Source organism: Eubalaena glacialis, chromosome 4 (genome assembly GCF_028564815.1).
Source record: "Eubalaena glacialis isolate mEubGla1 chromosome 4, mEubGla1.1.hap2.+ XY, whole genome shotgun sequence".
Taxonomy (NCBI): domain Eukaryota; kingdom Metazoa; phylum Chordata; class Mammalia; order Artiodactyla; family Balaenidae; genus Eubalaena; species Eubalaena glacialis.
In genome coordinates, this window is record NC_083719.1 from 78192815 (window position 1) to 78206245 (window position 13431).

The following is a 13431-nucleotide window of genomic DNA, read 5'->3' on the forward strand; positions in this document are numbered from 1 at the left end:
AACTAGAATAGGTTGCAGAAACAGGCAGTTCCAGAAGAGTGATCCTGCATGAAGATCGTAGTTCTGACAATTTTGTTGAGATGCCATTAATATGAATTTTACACACATTCCAAAGGCTAATTATTAGGCAGGTTACCCACAATCTAATTGGATCATGACCTGTTTTTTTATTGAGATTAGGATCTACATACTTTAGCTGGTTGGTTCTTTCTGTGTCAGGAGTTAAGTTTGAGGCTTTCAATTTTTAAGTTAAAAGAAGTGCCTCGGGCTTCCCTGGTGGCACAGTTGTTAAGAATCTGCCTGCCAATGCAGGGGACACGGGTTCGAGCCCTGGTCCGGGAAGATCCCACGTGCCGCGGAGCAACTAAGTTCACATGCCACAACTAATGAGCCTGTGCTATAGAGCCCGCAAGCCATAACTACTGAAGCCCGTGCGCCTAGAGCCCATGTTCTGCAACAAGAGAAGCCACCGCAATGAGAAGTCCTCGCACTGCAATGAAGAGTAGCCCCCACTCGCCGCAACTAGAGAAAGCCCGCGCACAGCAACAAAGACCCAACGCAGCCAAAAATAAATAAGTAAAATAAATAAATAAATAAAATAAATTTATTAAAAAAGAAGTGCCTCCCTTTGTTCTCAAAGCCCCCGAATGGGCCTTCATCATCATGCCCTTGAAGGGAAATCCAATAATTGCCCTTGGCAGTCTGACTCATGGAAGTGAAGGCACAGCCAAGCGCGGGCTGGAGATGTTCTCTGAGCATATAACCTTCCTAAGCTGCTTATTCGGATGCTGAGAAGTTCACCTCAGGGGAAATTTAGACTGTTATTTTCCTGTAGGTCGTCCATCCTTAGGAGACATAGCTGGTGTATGCTCTGTATTTTTATCATCTGCTAAAGGGCACGTCAGACATTTTCCCTGCTATTAAAGGATCAACAAGTACAAGGGTGATAAAGCTCCAACAACCCTAAAATCTCCTTGAAGGCTGTTTTCAGGGAGGCATCACACAAGCTGAACAGACATTTGGAGTCTCGGCCATATGTAATGACAGATTGGTGGCTTCGCAGGGCTGAGTTTAAAAATGACTGAGAGGCGACATCATTTTGGCAGAAGCATCATTATCCCTGGGAGAGAAAGCTTCCCGATATATACCCACCCTTCAAGTGAGCAAAGTGTGAGTCTCCCCAACTGAGACATGAAGCTTAAGCAAATCAGTTTGACCAAAGGATCCTTCTGAAGGCAAGCCGCGTTCTCCTACCTAAGCAGAGAGAGTTAGACAAAAGCAACCTACGATTCGCTGGTCGGTGTAATCGCCGCTGCTGTACGAGGTGGCCAGCGTGGAGGAGCACTTCTCAGCGTACCAGGGGGATAGGCCTTGCTGCGAGGCACTGCTGATGGAGATGGTGTAGATACTGTCCGTGTACCCATCACAGTCACAGTTATCTCCCTGACGCCCCCCATTCCCAGAAGCCCAGACGAAGATAGAGCCCTTTCCTTGTCTCCCCTAAAGGAAAAGCCAAAACATATCACGTCTATTATCATCACTGGGGTCACTGTCACATCCCAGTAAAATCCCCAACAAATATATAGATGCATGCATGAAGTTCTCAGAAACAGTAATCTGGAGTCTGTTTCAACTCCAGGTCCTCCAGCATCGATGCTGGAACTCTCACGAGACTGTGTGTTACAAGCCACTGAGCTCTGGTTTGCCAGTCCTTCATCCGGGCCCTCTCTGGGACGGCGCTGAGTGAGGACTGTTCTTTTTTTTCTTTATTATGTGGATTCATAATCTGGCCTTCAGCACTCACTCGAATTTTTTCACTGTTCCCTTGGCTTATGTCACTACGCTTGAATCTTTGAACTTCCTCTCTTTCTTTCTGCTTGAATCTTCTGGCTGACTGATAGAATGACAAAATCAGGCATTATTCAGATCTGCTTTGCAGCTGCATTAAAAGGGACTCTTCAATTGAATGGAACTCGTCAAGGCTACCCTTTCTGTGATTTTTCAATTTGTGCTCTCCAAAATTTCTACTTTTGTTTCCTCCTGTGCAGAATGAGGCCTTAGAATCCTGGCAAGAATGCACTAAACCCCAGTGACAGAGCAACACAACCAAGGCACAAGTATTCATCAGGCATGTGCAGAGAGGGAGGTGACACATTGCTATATTTCAGGATGCATTTTCAGAGTATTTGAAAGAAGTCTGGGTAGTAGTTTACCTCGTGTAGAAATCCAAAAGCAGCAGGAAAATGAGAAAGGACATATCCAGAGTATTTTTGAAAGTAAATATGCTAAAGCTAATGAATATCTGTTGAATGTCAGACCCAAATGGGGAAAACTTTCTTAACCCTTAACTTCCATCCCTCTGAAGAACGATCTGGCTCTCTAAATGCACTTCAAATCATAAACAATAACAAGAAGTTCACAACCATTTCTTTGCATATAAACTAAGTATTCTTCCCTTCTCCTCATATTCAAATGGTCAGGTTTCATTTCAAGTGGGTCTGTGTTAAGCATCTCACCTGTTTGACACCATATTCAAAAGCCTTCTGGGCTAGTCGGCCAGGCCCCTCCACAGTTTTCCCATCATCATTAGGGCCCCAGCTCGCACTGTAAATATCCACATGTCCAGGATTAAATCCAATTGAGCTGGCTTCAATAGCATCTGTCACAATGCCATCGAGCATTCTTATCCCTGAACAGCGAAACAGACAAATACATATGTTGATGTCAGTGTGTACATGTAGAATGGCACAATGCTCTTAATATTCATTTTTTTAAAAGGACTCCCAAAAGAGTCAAAAACAGGTAACCAGTGTACATCCTAAATGCCTGTGACCGAGCTGCTACAATCACAGCAGGAAGATCAAGTCACTGCCTCCATAAGCTTCCTTATCTGCCCTTTAGAGATAACTCTATGCACTGTGCTGTGCTGTGGCCATGGTTGTTGTCGCTTACAAAATGTCTCCCCTCCCTCTGCTGCCCTGATAACCTGAAAATAACAGGATAGCTTTCAGAAAGAGGCATCAAACAGCTCTCTCTCAACATGCCTGCTCATGACTATACCACGAATGGCTGTGGCCCAGTCAGTGCCTTACAAAGGACTCTGTACGGGAAACTGTGCAGCTTGAAAGGATCTACTTACAATAAGAAACTCACAAATAGGGAAAGAACCCTTGTTTCTAAGCACTGATTAAAAATAACCCAGAGGCCATTCTTTTATGTGTTTGCTAAGAAACATTTTCAAGGAACATGCTTCCTTTTCTTCTAAATAATCTCAAGGATGAAATCATTGCCATGGATTTCACTCCTGAGGGGGAATCAGTTTTCATCAGGAGAAGGCAGATGCAGTGGCTCTTCATGCTTTCCAACAGGCTGTCACCCATCATCAGACTCATGTATTCAAGAGCCAGGAAGGCAAAAGCAATTTAGACAGATACAGGCAACTACCTGGTTATTCCTGGCTTCAGGCTAATGATGCAATGGAGTGCACAGCTTTAGATTTTCACACTATTATTTACTATGGAGCTTGGGTAAAAGAATATGTAGTTGACATGACTAGTAGAAGTTATATTTATTTTTTAAAAATTGTTTAAAATGCATTTGGGAAAAAAAATCCCAGCTCTGCTATTTACTAGCTCTGTGATCTTGGACAAGCCACTTAACTTCTATGTGCCTCAGTTTCTTCAGCTGTAAAATGCGGATGATAACAGCTCGTGTGCCTTGAGGATATACTATATGCAGCTACCATTGTACAGGCCTTAAACATATGAACTCATTTATCCTTATGACAACCATTTGAGGTGGGTGCTGTAATTCTCCCCATTTTACAGGGAGAGAGACTGAGGCCAGAGAGGGACAGGGACTTGCCCAAGGCCACACAACTTGCAACTGGGAAGCTGGGACTTGAATCCCAGAAATCTGGCACTCAAGTCCATCCTGTTAACTTCCAGGATGTGGATAATGTCTTGGAAGGTAAATGATGGACATACAGTAGGTGTGTTTTGGTTTCCTTGAGAATCTTGCTTCTGATTCCTCCTCTATAAAATGAAGGGATGAGATGATTCTCTCACAGACTATAGCTACTTAGTTCATCATTACTTAAAAAGTGCATTCTTTTTCTAGGTGATTATGTAATTTGTGCTTCTGCCTCCATTTTCTTTAAATTAACATGGCATTTTGACGATGCTGGTATAAAGGAATCAAGAATGACCCTTAAAATCTAGGAGTGTGCTGTAATAGTGAGAGATGCATTCTATATGCTAGGATGTATATTTATTTGATTTCTGAAAAGGAATACAAAGCCAAATTCAAGGTATACTCAGGTAGAGCTTAAAGGAGTTTTACTGTCATTGCCATGTTCTACAATGAATCTTTTTTGTTGTGGTTTTAGAAAATAAACTAAATGCAAAGTTCGTAGTATAACCATGAAAGCCTGAGGCAGGGCTAGTGTGAAGAGGAGAGACAAGTGTTTTATTCTCTGTAAGCCCCTGCAGATCCACTCTGCACCCTTCTTCACGGGAACGTGGATGACAGCAGTGGGTTCTTTTGTCTTCCCATTGGTTTCAGCCAACTGAAACAGCAGCAGGAGGTTTGGGGGTGAGGGGAGAGTGAGGTACTCATTCCTGGATCCCCCCTGCTTAGAAGCAGCTCCATTGTTGTACTCATGGCCACAGCTCCAGTCCAGTGGCTGTCTCATGTGGTCACAGCTTTCTCTCTCCAGTTTCCGTGACTACTCCCTCCCCTTGCTTCATTAAGTCTAAAGGTGGTAACATCTGCTTACATCAGTTAGTCCCTTGTTGGTTTCTTTTAACTCTTGTAAATAGTTCCTTTATTAAATTGCCCTGATGGAACTTACCATATGCTTACCTATAAAGACACTGACTGAAACAACCAGAGATTCTAAATTTTTGCTACCACAGATAACCTTTGGCTTCTTACTATAAGAAGTATGTATTCTTTTTATTGTTTTTAACTGTTCTTTGTTATGAACTAAAGGACTACAGAATTGAGAGGCAGGGAAAATCTTTGCCTAAATTTACCTCCTCCTTCTGTTCTCTTAGCAAGCACTCAATAACAAACGCTTCTAAATCAGAACACAGAGAAAATTAGATTTGCTTCAAAAGCTATTCAACATTTCCTTTTCCCCCCAACAAAGATGTATGGGCTATATTCAGCTATCATTTTCTAAGAATCCAGATCCATTGATTTGCTTACAAATCACATTCAAGTCATGTAGCAAATTTTGCATGGAGTTCATTTCTTCCTCTGGTTGTTGAAAAGTCCCCCCGCACCACCCCATTTACACCAGGTAATGCAAGACTCAAATTAAATTGCAAAACTACAGGAACAACCCTTTGCTTTACCTCCAACTTTGGAATTGTATGCAACTCCGACCCCACACTTGTGATTATTTGCTTGCATGGCAATTTCTCCTGCACATCTGGTCCCATGTCTGAGGATTAGAAAATAGGATTTATAAAATGTAAGTGAGGACAAACATTGGTGTTGCATATGAATCCATGGTACATGGATATGTTAACTTTTTGTCAGGCTTGTTGCTGGTTTTCTTCCCATCAGTATTAGATGAAGTGTAGGTATCAGATGAAGGGAACACGTACTGGAGCCCAAGTATATGAGTTCAAGTTCTAGCTTCTGCCACAAACTAGTGATGTGACCTTGGGTAAGTTACTGGTCCTCAAAGAATTGTGGCATCCCATGAAATATTGTATGCAGAACACTTAGAAAAGTGGCTGGTATATAGTAAGAACCCAGGAAGTGTTAGCTATCGATACCATCTCAAAGAAATGGTTTCTGCACCAGAATTTTGGTGTTAAAGTGACTCCTCACTTCCCCTCACTAGTGACTTCCTTGGATTAGTTTAACCTGTACAAGTCCTAGTAGGAATGTAAAACAGAGCCCCCTCTCAAGCCGTCCTCTCCTCCTCTAACCATATACCAGACTAAAACATCTGAAGGTTTCCTGGTACCAAGAGGATTTTGAAATTTTAACAAGATGCTACAGGCTATTTGGAAAACCAGGGTGCTCCTGCAACTCTGACTGGGACCAGAAACCTGAACAAGACTAGTTTTGCAACTAGGGACAATGAGGGTAATTTATGATTTCAGAGTGTTTTGGCAAAAAAAAAAAAAAAAAAAAATCCATCTCTAAAACAGCCCAAAGTCCACCATTAAAGTATCAATTCTGAAATTCTGGAGATAGTGATTGTCTTTTCCCATCACTTCCCTGACCTCAGGAGGGTCAATAAGTTGAGAGAAACTTTAATGTGAATTTGTTTACTTCATGACTTTATTCCATTGTGGAAGCTCCTGGGAGCAGCATGAAGGCTGTTGGTGCTTTGGAGGAGCCACTGACCAGATATGCTGACATAGAGGGAAAAAGAAGAAGGGTTAGCTCTGAGCAACTCTGTCAGCCAGCTCCCTTTGAACACTACTGCACTAGACATCAATTAATTTAGCCCAGCATGAAATATAAAAATCCTAAATTGACTGGGTCATTTAAAATAAGCCTGTTTCAATCCCTGGTCTGGGAAGATCCCACATGCCACAGAGCAACTAAGCCCGTGCACCATGACTACTGAGCCTGCGCTCTAGAGCCCGTGAGCCGCCACAACTACTGAGTCCACATGCCTAGAGCCTGTGCTCTGCAACAAGAGAAACCACTGCAATGAGGAGCCTGCACCCCGCAATGAAGAGTAGCCCCCGCTCGCTGCAACTTGAGAAAGCCCACGCGCAGCAACAAAGATCCAATGCAGCCAAAAATAAATACATTAATTATTTAATTTTTAAAAATTGCCATCTCTCAAACCACTAAAAAAAGTTAAAAAAATCTAAATATTGATACTTGATTTATTTAATACTTGTATTATGAATTAAAGAAAAAATAATTCCTAAGAAAAAAAATAAAATAAAATAAGCCTGTTTCACTTATCTTTTTTTCCTAAAATACCAAAGATGATTTCCTGTTCTCCTTCCACTAAATGATGTTCCTCCTTTATGTTAATACTGGATAGGAGTCCTAAGTCAGAACAATGTAATTATCTTTAATTCACGGTCTTCCCTAATGTAGCAGACACCCACTTCTTTTTGGTCTTCTAGCATTTCCCCCTTTTGGGAAGTGGCCCTCGCTCACTTCTTGTGATTCTCTATCATGAGGCTTGTCCTCCCAGAGAGCATTTCAAGAATTGATGCAGATTCTGGGGGAAAGAATTATATTCTTTCTTTAAGTTCCACGTGAGCCATGTGGATCTTGCTACCAGGCAGTGTTCTATTGAGAATGAAGCTAAGTGGAGGTGAGCAGCACTAGGAGATGGATACAGAGTAATTGGTGTCCTGATGGCATACTATTTGAGTTTCTGGATCTTGCAATGCCTGAAGCTGAACATCTCTTGGGTAAAAATATTTTAATATCTCCATTTTACTTAATCTTTGTGTTAGGATTCTCTCACTTGCAACTGAAGCTCTCCTGACCAACACACCCATTCTCTGAGAAATGCATGCATATTGAACACATAGAAGGCACCTTATGCCTGTGGATTAGCTTTCTTTCCTTTTGTGGAAGGGAAAATTCATTTGCCGTCATCGGGGAAATATGCTACCAGAAGTCACCACCACCTGTATTTCCATTTACACAAGATGGAAGACAGCGCCCAAGATAGCAAAGTCTCCAGGTAGAGCCTACAGAATCAACCTGTTGGCAAACATCTCCAGCATTGTACCTCTGTCCTAAAAATGATGCAATATGACACTACCTATTATTTATCTCTCATTATATAGTGTTTATCTCTCTTTACATAGTACTATTTTCTTAAAAGGTGCAGGATCATGGTACAAATAGGGGTTGATATCTTTGCCTCCTCTTATCCTCACTTCTCACCTCCACACCTTGAGAAAAAAAGACTTTATCAAAGTGGTTCTATATCATTCTTCCTAGACCTGCAGTTTTCTTTCCTTAAATAAGGCTCTGAGATAAAAGAACACTCTATTATCTTAGAACAATGGTTATAACTGGCATTTAAACAAATTGATTTTTAAAAAATTATTCCAGAAGATAATTTAAAGACTACTATTGTACTAGTTAAAATATCCTTGCCACGCATGTTATAAAATAGAAGAATAATCTGTAATTGGTGTTGAAATACTGACCACAAATTCATGCCAGATTAGTAGTAAGAGTTACCTGCACTTTTAAGATTTTGTTATTTAGTGATTCCTCATTTGATTTGCAGAGGAGAATTCAAATGCAGCTTTTATTAACCTCATTTACATAGTAATAAAGAACAGCAGCAACACAGATAGTTTGGAGAGATAATGCCCTTGGAATTGGGAGATAATAGGTCTCTAACTGCTATAAAGGCCAAGACAAAATGGGGCCATTCATTTTCTAAACCTAAGGGATTTATTTCTGACAATATGCTAGAAGGGTAACTACTTTTTATTATACCTTTTGATAAATGATGGGGATGCTAGCTTTTTGGTTGATAGTCAAGAGGACCCTGAGAGATAGCTGCTTATTGTGTAATTTTCAAATAGCAGATTCTGAATTGGCTTAGAAAATTGTCTCTGCTTCTGCTCTTATCAGATGATACTATTCTTGTCATGCTTTTTTTCTCAGTGAAAGGAGGTCTACCTTAGTTGCTAAATGAAAAGCCTTGATCATTATCATCATCATAGCACACATTTAACTTTTTCTATATACAAGGCACTATCCAAGCCAATTACATATATAAACTTATTTAATCCCCCTAAGAACCCAATGAAGTAGGTACTATTATTACCTCTTTAGTAGATGATAAAACTAGTCACAAAGAAGTTAAATAATTTGCTCAAGATCACTCAACTATTAAGTGGAAGATCTAAGATTTGATCTAAATCTAGCTGCAAAGTCTGTGCTCTCTTGTTTGGCCATGCTACACTAACTCTGCTATGTGCAAGGTCCACGGTCTGCTATGCTCTGGAAGCTCAGAGTTTTCAGACACAAAATACATACAATTATATGGGTTGCTTCCTTGGGGCCTTTGGAACTCTGTGAATTGGGGGAAATGTGGCTATTATCAGTACCATAAGTTGAGAGTCCCTTTTTTTGGGGAGAGGGAAGAGGGACATCTGAATTCCCCTTCTCATGAGTACAAAACTCTAGAGAATGTCATTTCACCAGGTATTCACCTATCATGCATCTACCACACAAGTTATCACTTTCTTTGGATCCTGGGCCGGACCCAGTACACACTGCCTAAGAAGGAGGCTGACACCTTCAGCTAGCAGTCTCCTCAGCTGTGCCCGTGTGGTCGGGAGCAGATTTCCCTCTTAGTCTTGATCAAGGGCATGGAATGAGAGTTGTCATTTTTACTTCATTCTAGGAAGAGTGTCCTTTTCTTCCAAGCACTTATTGCCCATTTCCTTAGGAAGCTTCTTTTAGGAGGGTAGGGAACAGATACCTTGTCACCATTTTAGGAGACGAAATAAAAAATAGAGGCAGAGTGAGATGAGTGATTTCCTCAAGGTCATCCTCCCTCCTGGTAATTGGCAAAGCCATCACTACCAGGCAGGCTAACATTACAAGGTCATGCTCTAAAAGAACAGGTGTTCCTCCTGGTCCTGCACTGCCCTCACTCAGAAATATGGCTGAACGTTTGTCTGGGGGATCCTGCTCTAAGTTCCTGAGACATCCCACTTTCCTCCAAGGGTGCCCTCTCATGGTTCCTTTTGTATTGTTACTGGAATGTCCTAACCTCAAGGGCTGTTTGCTGTTAACCCCTTTAAGAGATAAACCCTAAAAGAAGTAAATGGTACTGAAAGAACCCTCCTCAAGCCTCCCCTTCCCCTCAAGGAAGAAATATACACTTGGAAGTTAAGGCCAAATCCTTGAGCTCCAGCCTCCCTTCCTGGGGTTTGTTGGCCTTCTGGAGGACAATCCAAAGTAACAACTTTAGGTCAACATTACTGCACCAGCCACATGGGAATTCTGAGAAAATAAGGGAGAAGGGGAGAGGGAAACTGAGAGCGAGAGAGAGAGAGAACTCTATTGACCCTAATTGGTTAATAATCTGAGAGAGGAAGAAAGAAAAGGGAAGCACTTTATGTGGCATCCACAAAGAGCTTTTCACTACTTGCTCTTTCCATCCCCACTTGTAGCAGCACTCATTTTGCCTTGGCTTTCATCTGCTTTGGTGCAAGTTTCTTTTGGGTGGAGCAAATGAAGAGGAAAGTGTGAATGTCTTCTTGAAGTCTGTGAGAGACATCATTATGCACAAAGATGAGTTTTCATATGGGCATGGACACTTGAGGCTGTGTGCCTAGAGGGTGAAGTTCCTTTGGAGCTAAGAAAAAAAAGGTTAAAATGTCTCTTGCTTTTGGGTCTTTATTTGGCCTCTTGCTTTGGTGGGTCTGGCTCGTGGCTGCTATGGAGAGTTAATTTAGGAATCAGAAGATGTCCTTTTTCTCTTCCCGTTAGCTTTAGAATACCCAGCAGAAACTCTGGAACAGGCTACTAATTAGCCCAATGCCCTGGAGACTGTGTTGGATTTGAGGGCCAAGCCCATGGTATATTTCTCGTCTGGTGTCTTGCCATATTCTTCTGAGGGAACTAGTGAGCATGGTCGTGGCCAACATAGGAAGTCGTGAGGATTTGTTACCTTGGTCATCTATATTTCTCTTCATGACTAACACCAAGCATGTTGCTAGTAATAAACGATTCATAGAGGAATTGGGGGCAGGGGGATGGACTCAGATTTTTATTCTTTATGTCTCAAACAATTTTTTCTAAAGCCATAACTATTCAGTAACATTTGAGGGGAACATTTCATAATGTAAGAAGAAAGTTTAATTGAAATATGGTTCTATAAGCCCAAAGGAATATATATAAATAGAACCTTTTGTTTCTGTTTTAAAAGCAACAAAATATTGTGGTATGGATGGTGTACATGAACATTTTCTGAGAGCTAAAATGTGGATCATATTTATAGTGTAATTTTCTCAAATAAGATAAAAGCATTTTAAAGCACTTACCCCCACCCCCAAACCCACATTTACTCACTTGTTCTCATTTGTGGGATCATATCGGGGAAATGGATCGTGGTCATTATCGTTAAAATCATAGCTAGCCTCTGGATCCTAAAGAGAAAACAAAAATAACACTGTAGCATCATAAAAAAAGCAGTACTTTCCGAGTCTTCTATCCCTATTCTTTTCTCATCCTGGCTGATAGCTCGAAAGTCTGCATTTTAGAGTGTCTGGCCCAGTTGCTGATCATTTATCATACCCATAAACCAGGCAGAGCTGATGTACACAGAAAAGTGAGCCATCGTCCAATTCTCAGTGAACGTTTCCAAAGCTATAGCTCATAGACTCTCATAGGATATTAGAACAGAAGGAGTCAACGTTTACTTAGTTCAGCCACCTCATTTTCCAAATGAGAAAATTGAGGCCCAGAGAATTTGAATGGCTTAATTAAGCTAGAGCACTAGTTAGTGACACTTTGATGCTCATCTTTCTTAAGAATACAGGTGCAAAGAGCTGGCTCTGGGCTGGGGCTCAGGTCTACAGTGATCTCCTTCAGCCTCCTCAGTTAAAATAAACATGTAATTTAATTAAAGAGGCTGTGCTTGAAATTCAAGGCAAGCTTCCAGGTCCTACCCCCTTTTGCAATCAGATTGCTACACTTAAACATCTTCCACGTAGGAATTGTATCACTACATACTGCTACTTCTCTATATTTTCCATATCTTTTAATAATTCCTAATCTTTTTCATCTCTTCTTTTCCTTCCTGTTTCCTTTGCTCTTTAGCTGGGGAATGTTGGTTGAGTAGAAAGGATGAGAGAAAGACAAGGGGTAATATTCAAGATGAAACACTGATTTAAAGACCTAAAATATTATGGAGAACTTCATAACCAATTAAGTAAATAACTTTCATTTACTTATTTCCCATTTTTAGCAAACTTTTCTCACCTTGTCATTTTTGTATTGTGTAGTGCACGCTTTGATTTGCATGGAAGGAATCACATTCACATAACTTCGCAATGTGAGAGATATTGACCCATAAGGGATGTGAGCAGGAAGACTGTGAAAATGGTCTCAGACGTCAGGCTTGATTTGATTGCTTTCATGTCCCCAAATACTGTGTGGCATAGAGTTTGAATGGCTTTTAATAATTTAGCTGATGTTAAGTGCCTCCCCCTACCCCAACACACATGCTTTTGTACAATCCTTGGCTCCAGCGAATTCTTTCAATGCCCAGTGATACAAAAAAAAAAAAGTTTATGTGCACTGGCAGAAGGGTGAGGGAAGTGGCAAAACCATGACCTGTCATTACCAGGGCTGACATCAGAGTAGCCTCCTGCTTGAGGGAAGCAAAGCCCTAACTGTGTGTCAGTGTAGACAACTCCCTAAGTTGCAGCAATGGGAGGGCTTAGACTCACATAGTTGGCATAGATGTCTGTGTGATTCCACTCCAAGCCATCATCCAGTACAGTGATAACAACTCCTTTGCCTGTGATGCCTTTTTGCCAAACAGGTATCACATGGAGGTCCAGCTTGGGCAGGGCTGCAGTCATCCTAGTATCTTGCTGATAAAGCAAAACAAAGAAGCATTGGTAAAACCATGATTTGTTTGCTGCAAAATAAGAACTGAAGCTCCAGTCTGGAGACCCATCTTTCTTCTTCCTGGGGTCACTCTATTCTTTAGAAGTGGGCAATTAGGTGAAACAAAAAAACAAAGTTAAGGGTAGGACCAAGTGAATCATCAGAGTGCTGCTCTTTTTCCAGTTGTTCCAATGGAAAATCACTCAAAAGGATGAATCACCCTGTGCCCCTTGTCTTTGAGCTGCGTGGCTTTGAAGAAGAAGTTCATCCCTAAGTTGCTTTCATTTATAATTACATGCTCAAGCTTTTCATCTACCAAAGCTTTATTTGATGTCCCATGTTTCCATCTCCCCCCGAATCCTGAGCCTCCACTGCCACACTGAATGTACTTTATATTGTCTGGTTCATAGCTATTCATGGATGTTTTTATAAATTTTCTAAAAGAAAAGGCAGAACCTGGAATGCCCAGGAGGCTGTGGTCTTACCAAGACTTGCAATCTAACTGCCTATTTCCAAGTATGAGTGATTTAGGGAGTAAGTATCTGTGAGAGAAGATTTGGGATTTTTTTTCAGATAATTTTTCTGTTAGTTACTGTATGAGGGACTGTAAGGAAGAAGAGCTGGATAGCAAAGGAACACAGATATGAGCACATCCCCAAGCATTCAAGAGAGATGCACTAGAAGAATGCCAGCTTTTTAGTGAAGAGGTCAACAAGAAATTTATAAATAACAACGATCAAAAGTATCAGTGAATGCAATGGCCCCTGGCTGATGCTCCTCAGAAAGAGGTGGGGCAAAACAAGAATTTACTAGGCCAACATGAAGCTGAATCACAGG

At 41.2% G+C, this 13431-nt stretch overlaps 1 protein-coding gene across 1 annotated transcript in view; it reads right to left on the reverse strand.

The window, feature by feature from the left end:
* The window catches only part of PCSK1 (proprotein convertase subtilisin/kexin type 1), a 39477-nt gene that overhangs the window by 17823 nt on the left and 8223 nt on the right, over positions 1-13431 (reverse strand). Inside the window, exons 4-8 of the mRNA XM_061188008.1 lie at positions 12432-12578; positions 11050-11126; positions 5361-5449; positions 2517-2689; positions 1288-1500 (exon numbers count right to left, since the gene is read on the reverse strand). Of these exons, the coding sequence (XP_061043991.1) occupies positions 1288-1500; positions 2517-2689; positions 5361-5449; positions 11050-11126; positions 12432-12578 (699 nt within the window). The remainder of the gene's footprint in view (positions 1-1287; positions 1501-2516; positions 2690-5360; positions 5450-11049; positions 11127-12431; positions 12579-13431) is intronic.